General features: G+C 59.6%; 1 protein-coding gene across 13 annotated transcripts in view; it reads right to left on the bottom strand.

Annotated features, from left to right (window-relative positions):
* Positions 1-14,245, bottom strand: part of BCL2A1 (BCL2 related protein A1) — a 60,309-nt gene that overhangs the window by 13,540 nt on the left and 32,524 nt on the right. For 6 of the 13 annotated variants that reach the window (XR_007149601.1, XR_007149606.1, XR_007149596.1 and 3 more), the window contains one exon: positions 73-869. The exons of 3 other annotated variants lie outside the window; for them this stretch is intronic. Coding sequence is in view for 1 of the 10 variants with exons in the window: in XM_047846656.1 (XP_047702612.1) it covers positions 610-869 (260 nt within the window). In the remaining 9 variants the exon portion in view is untranslated. Of the gene's footprint in view, positions 1-72; positions 870-1,496; positions 3,706-12,270; positions 13,841-14,245 lie in introns of those variants that run through there. 4 more of the 13 variants (XR_007149604.1, XR_007149603.1, XM_047846656.1 and 1 more) reach the window with 3 other exon arrangements.

Genomic DNA, 14,245 nt, shown 5'->3' with positions numbered 1-14,245 from the left:
ACCCTGCGTCGGGCTCTGTGCTCGGAGCCTGGAGCCTGTTTTGGATTCTGTGTCTCCTCTTTCTGCCCCTAACCCACTCACATTCTGTCTCTGTCTCTCTCAAAAATAAATAAATATTAAAAAAAAATTTTTTTTTAAATTAAAAAAAAGAAAAAAAAAAAAAAAAAAAAAGAAAAGCCACTGTCCCAATGTGACGAGGCTCCTGGTGGGAGCTTGTTTTCCATCCAGGGAGACAAATTTCCAGGAAGTTCTGTGAGCGAAATAAGCAGGTAGGACCCCCTCCAAGTCTCCTGCTGTGTTTGGGAGAAAGGCCTAGGTGGGTGCTGGAGAAAACACGGAGCTGGGAAGGAAGGGAGCTGGGAGGCACGGAGGGCTGGAGAGAGGCGTCCACAGACGTGGCTCCTGGGGTTGGATTTTCAACTACGGTTGTAGAGGCCACAAAGGGGATGGAAGGGGGGGGGAAGGCCAGGGGGAGGTTAAAATTACGAATGGTCCCACGTAAGACAGAATGCCTGTGTGCCGCCTGGAACACTGTGCTAGTCTGTCCTTCGCACCTGTGCGCTCAGGTGCGCGCCCGGACCAGCCTCTCCTTCCCCATCTGCGTCTTACTCGGATACCCGTTGCCCTGCTCACGGCGCTGTCACTACCACGGCCGGCCACGCTGAGGATTTTCCCGACGCTGATGTCACGGCTGAAGCTACGTCGGTTCTGGCACCAAGTTCCGCCCAGCAAAGTGGAAGCAGTCTTCTTCTCTCCCCGGATGTCATCGTGGGGGAAGGTACGCAGGAGAAGAGCCCGTTTGAATGGGACCGTCGAGTGAGTGTGGCAGAAGGCCTCGGACTTTCCCTGCTCGGGATGGAACAGCTGATCTAAAACAGAAAGGGAGGAAGCAGAAGTGTGTTCGGTGACAGCAGGTGAGACCGGGCCGCCCGAGGGCAGCGCTCTGTGCGGAGCAAGAACTCAGAACACCCCGAAGCCGCTGCCTCGGCCGACGCTCCCCGAGCTCGCTGAGCACCTGCCACGGGCGGGGCCCCGCGCGGCATCCAGGGGTGGTGCTGTTAGCAGGTGCTCACGGTGCAAGAGTCTCCCAAACCCCCAGATGTCTCTGCCACAGAGCGTTAGGGACACTGGCACAGCACAACAGGACCTGAAGTTCAGCGGGGGGCCAGGGGCGTCCCCGAGAGAAGGCCAGCTTCAAGCTGGCTCCTGGGGACGAATACAGGACCGTCGGGCCGAGCCTGAGCACAGCCAGGGGGGAGTACAGATGTGCATCCCGACCCAGCTGGCCCAGCTCTCAGCCACGCCAAGAGCACATGCGGATCCGAGGCCACGGCAGCTTGGGGGGCTTGGAATGGGCCAAAAAGGAAGAGGAACCTTGGGAGGTTTTTAAAAAATTTTTTTAAATGTTTTTTATTTATTTTTAGGGGAAAGAGTGTGAGCGGGGGAGGGGCAGAGAGAGAGGGAGACACAGAATCCGAAGCAGGCTCCAGGCTCCGAGCCGTCAGCACAGAGCCCGACGTGGGGCTTGAACTCATAAACTGTGAGATCGTGACCTGAGCCAAAGTCGGACATTCAACCGACTGAGCCACCCGGGTGCCCCTGAACCTCAGGAGCTTTACACAAGGGAGAGACATGTGATCTAGGAGGTACTATCTCTGCAGGACTGATTACTGAGGAAGACGGGAAAACAGGCTGTTCATCAGTGCTATTGAGGGAGGATTTCCAGACGTAAAAATTCATCCACTTGAAGTGGGCCCTTCGGTGAGTTCTCACCGGTGTCAACATCCCCATCAGCACACGAAGCGTTTCGACCAACCCAAGACATCTCTTCGTGCCCCTTTGTGGCCGGTCCCCTACGCCCCCCTCTGGCCACGGGCCACCACTGGTCTGCTGGATGTCACGGGGGGCTCCTTTTCCCTGGCCTGAAATCCCACAAACGGGACATCAGTCAGCGCACACGCCTGACTTCTGGCGCTCAGCTGAATGGCTTCAGTTGTGCACGCAGTTGAGAAAATCAAGTTTGTTCCTTTTTATTACTGAGCGATACGTTCCGTCGTGTGGATCTACCTCGAGGGGTTTATCCGTTCTCTACCCGGTGGTTTGGGAGGTCACGAATAAAGCTGCTAAAAACCGCTGCACGCAAAGTCTTCCTAGCGGACTGAGTTTTCGTCTCTCCCAGGGAAACATCTAGCGGTGGGATTGCGGGGGCCGTGCGGTAAGCGGCTCATTCTGGCTGCGGCGTTCTGTACGGATAAGCTCAAACTCATTGCAAACCTCTGCAGCATGTGCTGAAGTGACCGTGCCACCGTGCCCCAGCCCCGCCACACATGGGGCCCCGGGCGCCCCGCCTCCCGCCAACACTCGTGTGGTCCGTCCTTGTAATGTTATCCTTCTGGTGGGTCTGGAGTGACACCTCATTGTGGTTTTAACACCTCTGTGTGTTCACTGGCCGTTTCTGTACCTTCTTTTCGCGAAGCATCCGTTCAAAGCACGCGTCCGTCTCCTAAGAACTCAAATTGTTCTCTTTACCGAGTTGAACAGTTCTTTACAAGTTCTGGAACCTAACCGCGGCCGCTGAGGTCACGTCGGGCACAGACGATGAGGCCCGAGCCAGGACCACACAGTGACCGACGAGGAGCAGTCAGGAGACCCCGAGCGGCAGACGTGTGGGGTTTGGAGGAGGACACGGGCCGCGTCCGTGGCTCCGAAGGGGCATCGGGGAAAGAGAAGAGGGTGAACTTGAGCCCCAGAGAGCCTGTGGGGCTGAGGCTGGGACTGGAAGGCGCGGCAGCCGTGTCAGCTGGCTCCCCTGCAGTAATGCTGTTGCGTCAGGAGCCCCCCGGCCCCGTGCAGCGCTCCGATGGGGGCTCCGCGTGCCCGCGGGTGTGGGCGCAGCAGGGCAGACGGGGGAGCCGACCCCGGTGCCAGATGTGCACGCGGCTGGGACGGCCCCGCTCTGCCGTCTCCCGTCCCTGAGGGACGAGTGGCCTGTGTGCCACTGCTGGAGAAGACCGACGCACAAGGGCGTGAGCCCCACACGGAAACGGGCTTCGAGCCCCCACCGCCCCGGACGCTGCGGATCACACGGCCCCTCCTGCAGCGGGAGGGGAGTGAGTATTTGCCAAATAATCGAGGCGTTATGTCCACTGTGAAGGAGGTCCCTCCCGGCTCAAGAAAAGACGGGTCTTTATTGGCCTGGTTTTGTAGGAACATGTATCGTTTTGTCCAGCGGCACTTCCCTTTTATTCTGAGGGGTCGTCTGCTCCACAGCCCCCATCACACAGTCCTGGCTGGAGGTACGTGCTCGGCCGCAAACCCTCCAAACCCTGAGTACAGTTGACGGATGGGGCAGGCACCCGACCTCCGCACAACCGGAACCCTCCCTCGAGGCTTTAAGCGCTGAAACGCGGTGCGGCCAACACCGCCCTCCCCGGCGCCCAGGCTCCGGCGACGGGGCCGCACAGGCTGTGTCACCCGGGAGAGGAAGTCGGTGAGCACGAACGGAACCCACACGCAGGGAGGAGGGGTGACAGGGATGGAGTGTCCTCATCGCCCTCAAGTCCTTGGTTCCAGGGGTTTCTCGATCAATTCTTCTTTTTGTCAAAATCAAAATTGTGTTTTTTTATGAACAGGTTTCAAACAAACGTGTCTCCCCATCACGACGCCATCAGGAGAACTCAGGCTGTGGTGTCGCCGAGAACATTCCTGAAAGAAGTCAGGACACAGGTTTTCCGAGATGCAGCGAGGCTCGGTCTGCTCTTCCGGGTCACGGGACCACACTTCCCAGGGTGGGTCCCATCCTCGTGGTGTGGGTGGAACCATCTGGCAGCCCCCGCCCGTAAGCTCTGCCCCAACAGCAAAGCCACTGGGCGCCCTCCCCACTCCCCGCTCCCCGCTCCGGGCCTGATCTAGGACGCGCGGAGCTCTGGGCCATCTTCCCCCTCAGTGTGCCTCTCCCACGTGCTTCCCGTGAACCCGGACCCCCAGGCCCACCTGCCTGCCTGGCCTCTCCACCCACATGGTGAGCGGGCATCCCAGATTTCACGTGTCCAGACCAAACTTCTGATTTCCCGCGTGCCCCCAGCCCAGCCCACTCCTCCCTCGTGTCCCCATCTCAGGAAATGGCGTCGCCATCCACCGAGCACAGAGCCCGGGACCGTGCCCGTCCGCTCTGTTTAACGCGCGCGCCACGTCCACCTGACGGCACGTCCCGACGTGTCACCTGGCGGCGTGTCCTGACAGCGCTGCCTCCGAGACTTGTCCCAACCCGAGGAGGCCGAGTCTCGTCCCGCCCCCGTCACATCCTGCCTAGACCTGCAACGGTCCCCCGACGGGGCTCCGCCGGCACCCTCCTGGCCACGGTCACCCAACCACACGGTGCGGGCCGCCCCACCTCACTGCCTCGCAGGCGCTCGGCCAGGCAGACAAGGAGCGCGAGCAAGAGCAGGGGGTGGGGGTCCCCCGAGGGAGTTCCGAGTCCAGTACGACCTCAGTAGCTGCCACAGCCTGGGCCAGGCGCCTCTCCCGCGCGCAAACCTCGGCCGTGGCGCCTCGTCCTGCCGGGCGCCACGCCGTCGGGCACGGGCCCGGAAAGCCGAGGCCCCCTTGGGACGACGAGGCCGAGCTCTCAGGGACGGTCGGCACCGGACGTCTTCAGAAGATCGCGGACCGGCCTTGCGGCCTCAGAGGGGCTCCCTTCGGCGCTTCCTGCCACGGCACGAGGCCCGTGAGTCACCGGGCACAGGTGAGGGTCACGCTGCGGCCACGTGCCAAACCCTTGTCTTACCAACCTTCAGAGCCAGGAGCCGAAAGTCAACGGTGCCTTGCCTTGGGGTTTGCCGGAACGAACCGCGCTTCGGCGAGGTTTTGGTGCACACGGCCCATTTGACTTATGTGTGTGTGTGTGTGTGTGTGTGTGTGTGTGTACGTGTGCTCACGCACACGTCACGCAGAATGTCCCACAGTGACTGCTCCCGATCGTATGTTCACTGGCAGTGACCACATCCACGCTCTCGCGCCACCATCCCCGCCGCCCGCCCCCCGAACGCTTTCATCGTCCCGTGCGACGATCACCGTGAGCCGCTAAATGATAGCTCCCCGCCCCCACCCGGGCCCCGGCAGCCACCACGCCCCCCCCCTCCGTCCCCGTGAGTGAGCGGCGCTGGCCCGCCTCGTGTACGTGAACTGCGGCTCACGTCCCCGAGCGCGGCGTCCTCGAGGTTCATCCGGGCCGCCTCCTGTGTCACAACCTCCTTCCCTTTCAAGGCTACGCGGTATCTCATCCCGTGTGTAAACCACACTCTGTGGCTCCCCTGGCTTGTCGGTGCACGGCACCTCGCGTGCGCCTCTGGCCGTAGCGGGAACCGCTGGTGTGCACGTGGGTGTGCAAGTATCTGCCGAGTCCCTGCTGGCGTTCTTTCGGCCCCACGCCCGTCAGCGGAGCTGCGGGCTCACGTCCATCTGAGGCCGTGAAGGACGTACTGGTTGCGAGGGGAGGAGAACGGGGGGACGGGAACGAGGTCTTGTCACCGAGAGTCGCTGAGGCAGGCCCTGGTTTCGGGATTGCTCCCCCTCTGCTCACACACGCCTCGGGGCACACACTCACGTGCTCCCACACATGCACACACACGCGCACCTACACATCACGCACGCTCAATACTCGCACATACACGCGCACACACGTGCACACGATGCACCCACACCACACACGTACACGTGCTTACGCGTCACGCTTACACTCGCTCACATGCACGTATACACGCACACGCTCGTGCTCACACATACATGCACTTACACGTCACACTGACACACACACACACACCCCTGTGAACGTGCTGGAGCCTGACTGTGAACCGACCGACTGTAAGAGGACGATGCCCGTGACCAGAACGTCGGCAACAACCTCACAAACAGTCACGGGCGACCCCTGCTGGTGCTGCCGCCTGGGACCCGAGGGGACCTGAGGCACAAGCCAGGCTGTGAGGACACTGGGATGGAGGGATTGACGGTGTCTGGACTTTGCCAACTTCTCCGTGACTGCGCCGTCCTCGATCCCTGTGACCCCACTCCGTGATCCTTGTGACCTCTATGTCCACGATCCCTGTGACCTCACCGCCCCGATCTTGGCCGTAGGAGGGGAGCCCCACGAACTGCTGTGGTTGATCCTCAAACTAAGGATGAAATGCTGAGGGCCGTTGGACACATGGACGCCCTCACCAGGCCCAGGCTCCTGCCTGCCCCTCCGTTCACGCCCGGGCTCCCCTCCCCCCACCCCCGTTCACACCCTCACCAGGCTGGCACATTCCGGCACTGCCTCCCCCCTCCCCCGCCCTCAGGACGCTGCTCCAGCAGCAAGAAAGGCCAAAAATCACTCCCATCAGGCCCTTCATGCCCAAAGGCTTCTGGAACACTGTGTCCCTCACTCCCCACGTGGTGGGGACTCCCTGCATCCTGGCCTGAGTCAGAAGCCACCATCGTGTCACCAGTGACCGGATCCGTAAAGGAGACTGGATGTCCCCCCTTCACAGAGGCACCTGCCGCCTCCAGCAGGGACACGACCCGGCAGAGAGAGGGGCCCGGGCTGCAGTGACGTCCCGCCTGCTTGGAAACATGACCCCAGTCTCTCAGGGAAGCACAGGTGATTCTCAGCAGGAGGACCCCCTGTCGATGCGAGGTGCTCCCCCACGCTCTAAGGACTGGGGGTGCCCCCGAGTTCCCCCGACACCTTCCTCCCTCCCAGCGGCAGCTCAGGGTCCTGACCGCCCGGAGGGAACGCTCGGACCCGGACGTAGGCCCGGCGCAAGCTCGGGCTTCCTGGGCCCGTTTTCCTCTCTGGACCTGTCTTTCCGCCTGTAACCCCTCCCCACGTGGACCAGAAAAACATTTCCAGATTTTCTCCCAGCTCCCCAAAGACACGGAGAGCCAGCAGGGGAAGGACAGAGAGGGAAGGGGAGAGAGAGAATCTCAAGCAGGTTCCTCGGGGTCAGCGCAGAGCCCGACGCGGGGCTCAGTCCCACGAACCTTGAGATGGTGACCGGAGCCAGACGCTTAACTGACTGAGCCCCCCGGGCGCCCCTCCCCTCAGGACTGCTTCCACTTCAGCAAAGGAACGCGAGGTGCGGAGCAAGACGGAACGAGAGGGGCAACGGGTCAGACGCTAGTGACGAGTCGGGGGCGCCCGGCGGCCGTCCACGCTGCCCCATCTTGCAGGCGCGAAAATTCCTCCCGGGCACGAGTGTTTTGCTGACAACAGAAGCTCGGTTGCACTGGAGCATCTCTGTGACCTCGTTCGAATCGTTCTAATGAAGGTGACTTCCAAAGGAAACCCCCCTCCTCTGTCACCCCCGGAGCCCCTGCCTCCGCGCCTGCCACAGACAGCTTCTGACGCCGCGCTGGCATTAGAAAAGCTCGGGGGAGGGGGGTTTCCAGAACCTTCTCTTCCCACTTCCCATTTCTCGAGTCATTTGAACTATCACGTATGTAAAGAAAAATGTCACAGGCGGGGAAAACACAAGCTCTCGGGGCCTGGAGGAGGGAAAGCCCAGTCCCCGGAGTTGAGCCCCCCTCTTGGCACTTGGTCCTGGGATGGAGGGGCTGGTGGTCAGAGCTACGTCCCCGTGTCATTATGGGGACCGTGCCCGGTGGCCCCGAGGAAGCACCAGGGCTCCGGAAAGTGGTCTGGAGGCCACGTGGCCTGTGCTGCCTCCTCACTGCTTGAGAGCTGCTCGCCAGTACAGGGCCACCTGCTCAGGGGTCCCCCCACCACAGGGAGCTTGGGGCCACTGGCGTGGACCCTCTAGGGGAGATGCCCGCACCCCTTTTCCCACAAGTAGAGGAGCCGGCAGGATACAGGGACTCAGAACCCCAGACAGAGGGGCCCGGTCCCAGCCCCCGCCCTCTCTGGCCCCGTCCCCTCCCTGCCAGCCTGCTGGCTCCTGCCCACACCAGTGAGGGCTTGTACCCCGAGGGCTTGTGCTGGTGCACACGGCCGGCCTGTGGGTCCCCAGCACAGGACCGCAGGCCGCCTGCCCGGGGCCCCTCCAGGCTCCGAACGGCACGTGCAGGTGGGAAAGCCGCTGGGGTCACCGGCAGCGAAAGCGCCAGCTCCGGCTTTGTCGTGTTTCCCTGGTCGTGAGTTTGAAGCAACAAAAGCCAAGCACGCAGACCTGGGCCATGGGGGGTTTTAACGGGCCCAGAAGGAGGCCCTCCCGAGTAGGACTGTGGGCCTCGCAGGAGCGGGTGCCAGGGCAGAGGAGAGTCAGGTGCCGGCACCAGGGACGTTCCAGGCTGGGATGTGGGCGAGACAGAGAGAGAAGCCACCGGAAAACAAAACAGACAACGGGGACTGTCAAGGACTCTGAGGGGATACAGGCATGTTTGAGGGAAACGGTATTCGCTGCAGCCCCGCGTGGCCGGCAGTAAGAGGTACACCTCCTGTCACCTCCTGTCACCTCGGTGTCACGGTGTCCCCTGGTGTCCGACACCTAGGACTCGACAGGCCTCACAGCCGACGCAGCAGTCGGAATTAAAATCCAGGACCGTCTGACTCCAAATCACACAGGTGAGATGCTGTTTAGACTCTTTTTCAATTCACACGTGGACACGAGTCATGCAAACATTTGTCAGCTCTGTTCACCACGACCCACGGGCAGGGTTTCGGTGTCACCGCTGACCGTGGTCACCGGGGCTCCCAGAGGGCACCCGTCGCCCAGGACGACATGCCTCGGGGCCCCCAGTGGGACGCAGCAGAGGCAGGAAGCCCTCCGTCTGGCACCTGCTGTCGGGCCAAGAGGCTGACGCTCAGACAGGCTGCTGGGCTGGGCGAGGCCGCTGGTGGGTGGCAGAGGCGTCCCCTACCTCTGCGGCCGCCGTGCACCCCGCCAACGCCCCTCGTGGGTGAGGGACCCCCTCACCTGCGACGCCTCCTGTGAAGCTCGGAAGTTCCCACGGGGAAGACCCACCTTCGAGTCGCTCACGGCAGTGACAGTGACGGGACGGTGTGCCGTGTGCGGACAGACGGGGACACGGGCTGGGCTGGAAAGCCTCCCAGATGAGACGGTGACAGAGCTGACACTCCAGGCTGTGTGGAATTTGCCCAGAGAGACGGCCAGGCGGAGAGCTGGGCCCGGGGATGGGCAAGGTGCGGGGGCTGCGAGCAGCTCGGCAGAAACCAGCGTCCCGCAGCCGGGGACCGAGGCAAGACCTTATCCTGTTTGCGGGGGGCTTGAAGCAAGGCACCCGCACAGTCACATCTGCATTCTGGAAAGAACATTCCGGAAGCAGGGGCGAGTCCGGGCGGGAGAAGACCAGTGTGATGGAGGTGGGGTAGGATGTGCCCGCAGCCGGTGACACACGCTCGGGACCCAGACATGGCAGAGACCACTGGGTGGAGAGGAGCAGGCGGTGGACGAGAGGACTCAGGGAGCAGAGGCACAGTGGCCAGTGGCAAGGGCATCGGGACACTGGAGGGTCACGTGGGTCAGGGACACTCGTGCTGCAGTGACACCCAAGAAAGGAGGGCACGTTTGGTGGGGAGGAGCAGGTCTGCCTGGGGCACGGCGCGGGTGACGCGTGGACGGGACACTCACGGGGGGCAAGCCGGTGGGTCCGCGGCTCAGGAGAGACGTTGCGGCTGGACATCGGGATGCAAGGATTTGGGGGTCATTAACGCACTTCCAGTTCCAGGGTCCTGGGAGCCGCTGAAGTCACCCAGGGAGAAGGGGGCTAGAGAAGCGGTGGGGGCGGTGCCCACGGGAGCCTGACACCGTCTGTGAGCTTGCGGAGCCCACGCAAGACCGAGAAGGCGCAGAAACCAGGGGCGACTCACGGACTCTCCAGGGTACCTGAGGGCTTCCCAAGGGCAGCCGGGCACCGAGCTCCAGGGGGGACCCTGCTTCATGTGCGCTCTTCCCCGAGGTCTCCTTCCCCTCCGGCCCCGCACCCCCGACCTCCCTCGGTGGCGCGGCCCCCAGGGGGTGCAAACCTCCAGCAGAGCGACAGCTCACAGGGTTGATGTCTCTGCGGAGAAGGTGCTAAGAAGAAACCAGCCGAAAAACTTCACCTTAAAGACAATCCGAGGACGGATCACTATGTGCTTTCGGCGGATTACCGACCGGATGGCATTTATACAACAAAACCCCTTTCGCTCCTGCCTCCTTAAACAGTAACAAAATGGTTCTCGGTGCTGACGGCCGTAAAGGACATAAAATAAAAAGGCAGTTGGGGAGGAACCCTCGCAAAAAGGATAGTCATCCACGGATGTACAGCGAAGATGAAATGATTTTTAAGGCCCTATTTGATTAAGAGATTTCCAATGGAAGGGCACACTTTTATATAAAGATTTATAGTATGTTTATGTTATTTTGGGTGCTAGTAATTGTAATAAGGAACACAAAAGAGGTTTTCAACACTTCGGATCCCAGAGTTGCAAGAAATGCAAGAAGTCAAGTGTTTCAGTGGTTTTGTTGCTGACCTCTCCGTCAGAGGGTCTCAGACCAAAGTAGAGGAAGGAAGCCAGGCCAGAACAGGGCGCAGGGCACACGGGTGGGTGGTGCCGGGTGTGGGCAAGCAGGCGGGCCGGGCACAGGGTGCGGGGGGGCGGGGGGGCTGGCGGAAGGTGCAGGGCCCCGGGCAGGAGCAGTTCAAGAGGAGCAGCCTGCTGAACGTTCAGAGTTCGGACGGAGCGCAGGAAACGGGGTCAACATTTGACGCCCCCACAGGAGAAACGTCACCCGGGAGCTGAACGGGACACACGGGTGTTCACAACGGCACAAGTGGGGACCATCGTGGGATGCTGGGTGGACCAGCTGCCAGCCGCTGTGCCCATTTCATAGACGGGGCAGCTGAGGCCCCGAGAGGTGTCCCGCCTGAGCTCAGCACTCCTCTCCCTGTGCCGCCCACTCCTCACAAGCACAACCACTAACTCACAGGGCTGCAGCCTCGCGCCTGGCTTGAAACCGGCCAGACCGACAAGGGGGACGAAATGCGGGTCAGCGGGTGGTCATCAAGGGCCGTGGGGTGTCGGAGAGGCGCCACCGGCTGGTTCGCTCCAGCTGAGCCCGTGGCTCAGCGTGACCCGGGGCTGGGCCTTCCTCCCGTCCGGCCTCTGGACTTGCTCTGGGAGAGGTGGTGAGCTGGGGACCCCCTTGAGGTCCGGGGAGCTGAGGGATGGGGCTCTCTGCTCCCAGCACCCCCACCTCCGTCAGAGCGCCTCTTCTTGTCTGTGCCTGCTGGGCTGGGTGCCGTGAAAGGGTTCCTTCGAAAAAAGTGTTTTGTCACTTAAAAAAAAAAGCCGATAGAGAACGTAGTGACCCCTCGGCTTTTCCTGTTCTGCTGCTATTTGTTCTGCCCGAAGGATTCACTAATGCAGTTCACTGAACACTTAGTGAACACACACTACATAATGACAGTCTCTATAAGCACAGAGATAAGCACGATGTGTCCGTCTCCTCGGTGGGCTTAAAATCTGGCAGGGGAACTGCAGGTGGGAATGCAAGCTGGTGCAGCCGCTCTGGAAAACAGTATGGAGGTTCCTCGAAAGCTAAAAATAGAACTACCCTATGACCCAGCAGTCGCACTACTAGGCATTTATCCATGGGATACAGGTGTGCTGTTTCGAAGCGACACATGCACCCCCGTGTTTACAGCAGCGCTATCGACAACAGCCAAAGTATGGAAAGAGCCCAAATGTCCACTGATGGATGAATGGATAAAGATGTGGTATATATATACAATGGAGTATTACTCGGCAGTCAAAAAGAATGAAATCTTGCCATTTGCAACCACATGGATGGAATTGGAGGGTATTATGCTAAGTGAAATTAGTCACAGAAACGGGGCGCCTGGGTGGCGCAGTCGGTTAAGCGTCCGACTTCAGCCAGGTCACGATCTCGCGGTCCGGGAGTTCGAGCCCCGCGTCGGGCTCTGGGCTGATGGCTCAGAGCCTGGAGCCTGTTTCCGATTCTGTGTCTCCCTCTCTCTCTGCCCCTCCCCCGTTCATGCTCTGTCTCTCTCTGTCCCAAAAATAAATAAAAAAACGTTGAAAAAAAAAAAAGAAATTAGTCACAGAAAGACAACAGTCATATGACTTCACTCATATGAGGACTTTATGAGACAAAACAGATGAACATAAGGGAAGGGAAAAAAATAATCTAAAAACAGGGAGAGGGACAAAACAGAAGAGACTCTGAAATACGGAGAACAAACAGAGGGTTGCTGGAGGGGGTGTGGGAGGGGGGATGGGCTAAACGGGGGAGGGGCATTAAGTAGGACACTGGTTGGGATGAGCACGGGGTGTTATACGTAGGAGAAAAATCAGTGGCATCTACTCCTGAAATCATTATTGTGCCACGTGCTAGCTAACTTGGATGTAAGTTAAAAACTGAATCTAGCCAGGGACACAGTATGAGAAGGGATGATTATGCAGATCATGACGTAGGGAAGGACTTTAAAGAGGAGGTGACATTTGAGCTGGGCTTTGCAGACTACATAGGAGTTGGAGCTCCATGCCCAGCGACGGTGCACTGAACGACCCACCAAAGCCGACTGAACAGTGGCTCTGTGGGGGCAGGGAGGTGAGGAGGCAGGAACCACGACTGGGCCCAGATACAAGATGGGGACAAAACCGGGGAGTCTAAGCATTTGGGGCCGTTTCTCGCAGGGCAGCCATTTACCCTTCTGTCCTGTCTCAGGACAGCGGAGAGGCTAAGAGTCACTGTGATATCCACACGCGGCGTGAAGCTGGGCTCACCCCGGGAGTTCAGAGTCGGTTTAATGTTTTTAAAATCATTCAGAATATTTTCCCAAACGGACGTAATAAAAGGAGTTGTGCGATCAAGTCAGTCAATGCAGGAGAACCTGTGATAAAATGCAGTGTCCATTCTGGATGTTCTGAAAAGTAAGCTAATAATAGAAGGGAAGCTCCTTGCTCTGATGCAGAGCGTCGACACAAATAGCCCCGGCGGACGCGGGATGATGCCAGGACCCGCACTTCCGCCCCACGTATACACTCAAAACAAGTGGGACGGGTGTCCAGACAAAACCGTGGTGCGCCCAGCAGACGAAAGGTGGAGTCACGGCAAACGTCCGTCAGCTGAGGCGCGAGCAGGAGAAACGCGGTCTCTCCAAACGGTGGGGCATCACTCGGCCATCTGAAGGAAGGGGGCACGACATACCCACAAGGCGACCCTGGGAAACACGGAGCCTTCCGGGCGGAGAGCAAGAAAGCAGGTGGGGTGGGCCACGTAGCACGTGACTGCCGGGCGTCGGGGGAGAGAGCATAGTGGCGGCCGCCTGTTGGGGAGGAGTCTCCACGACGGGTGGTGAGGTGTCTGGTGGTGAGTCCTGGTGACGGGCGCAGGGCACCGTGGGAGCACGGAGCGCGCTGAGGTAAGTTTTGTTAGGTGCATTTTACCGCACAAAAGTTAGCGTGACCAAATGTGGGCGAGAAGGGGTAACGGCTGGGGTTGTGTGTCGCTGGCCAGACTGTAACACGGCGTAGCCACTCTGGAAAGCAAGCTGGGCGCTTTCCTTCGACGGAAAAGTGCACACGACTCGCGTTCCCGCTCCGCCGTGTGCACTCAAGAGGAACGACGGCGCGTTTCCGCGAAGTTTCGTAAAGAACATTCACAGCGGCTTTTTTCATGACGGCCCCAAACCAGACACGGTGCAGGGGTCCTACTGAATAAACTAACTGGAGTCCACAGACCCATGGAGTACCGTTCAGGGATAAAAAAGGATGGTCGGCCGATCTAGTTAACAGCGTGGATGGATGGCAAAAACATTAAGTGAACAAAGCCTTCCAGGAAAGGGAAATGCCATATCATCCAATGCACGGTTTTCACTGTAAAAAACAACAACAGAAAAATTGTCTCAGAAGAGCAGAAATACGGAGTGATGGTAACACTGGGGTGACAGCAGTGGGATCTGGGTTACTACGCATTGGTCGAAATTGAGCACAGCTGCACAGGTCAGGAGGAATCTCGTGTGCACTTGACCGTCTGTAAGTTCTACGTCGAAAGGAAAAACTCTAAGCAAACACTGAGTTCTAGTTCATAACATGCAAGCTGCACCACAGGGAAGGAGTGTACTGGGGTCTCCAGTCTACTGGAAATAAAACGGGTTCGTCGTAGCCGGAGGGACAAGACGGACAGCTGCGTGACAAAGTTAACAACAGCACGCACACGCTTGCTCCCGTTTCCCTTAAGATGCTCTCGATTCTGTGTACGCTTGGGATTTTTCATAATAA

The sequence above is a fragment of the Prionailurus viverrinus genome, unplaced genomic scaffold (assembly GCF_022837055.1).
Source record: "Prionailurus viverrinus isolate Anna unplaced genomic scaffold, UM_Priviv_1.0 scaffold_40, whole genome shotgun sequence".
Classification (NCBI taxonomy): Eukaryota; Metazoa; Chordata; class Mammalia; order Carnivora; family Felidae; genus Prionailurus; species Prionailurus viverrinus.
The sequence above is the reverse complement of the archived record's forward strand: the minus strand, read 5'-3'. Positions and strand labels throughout refer to the sequence as shown.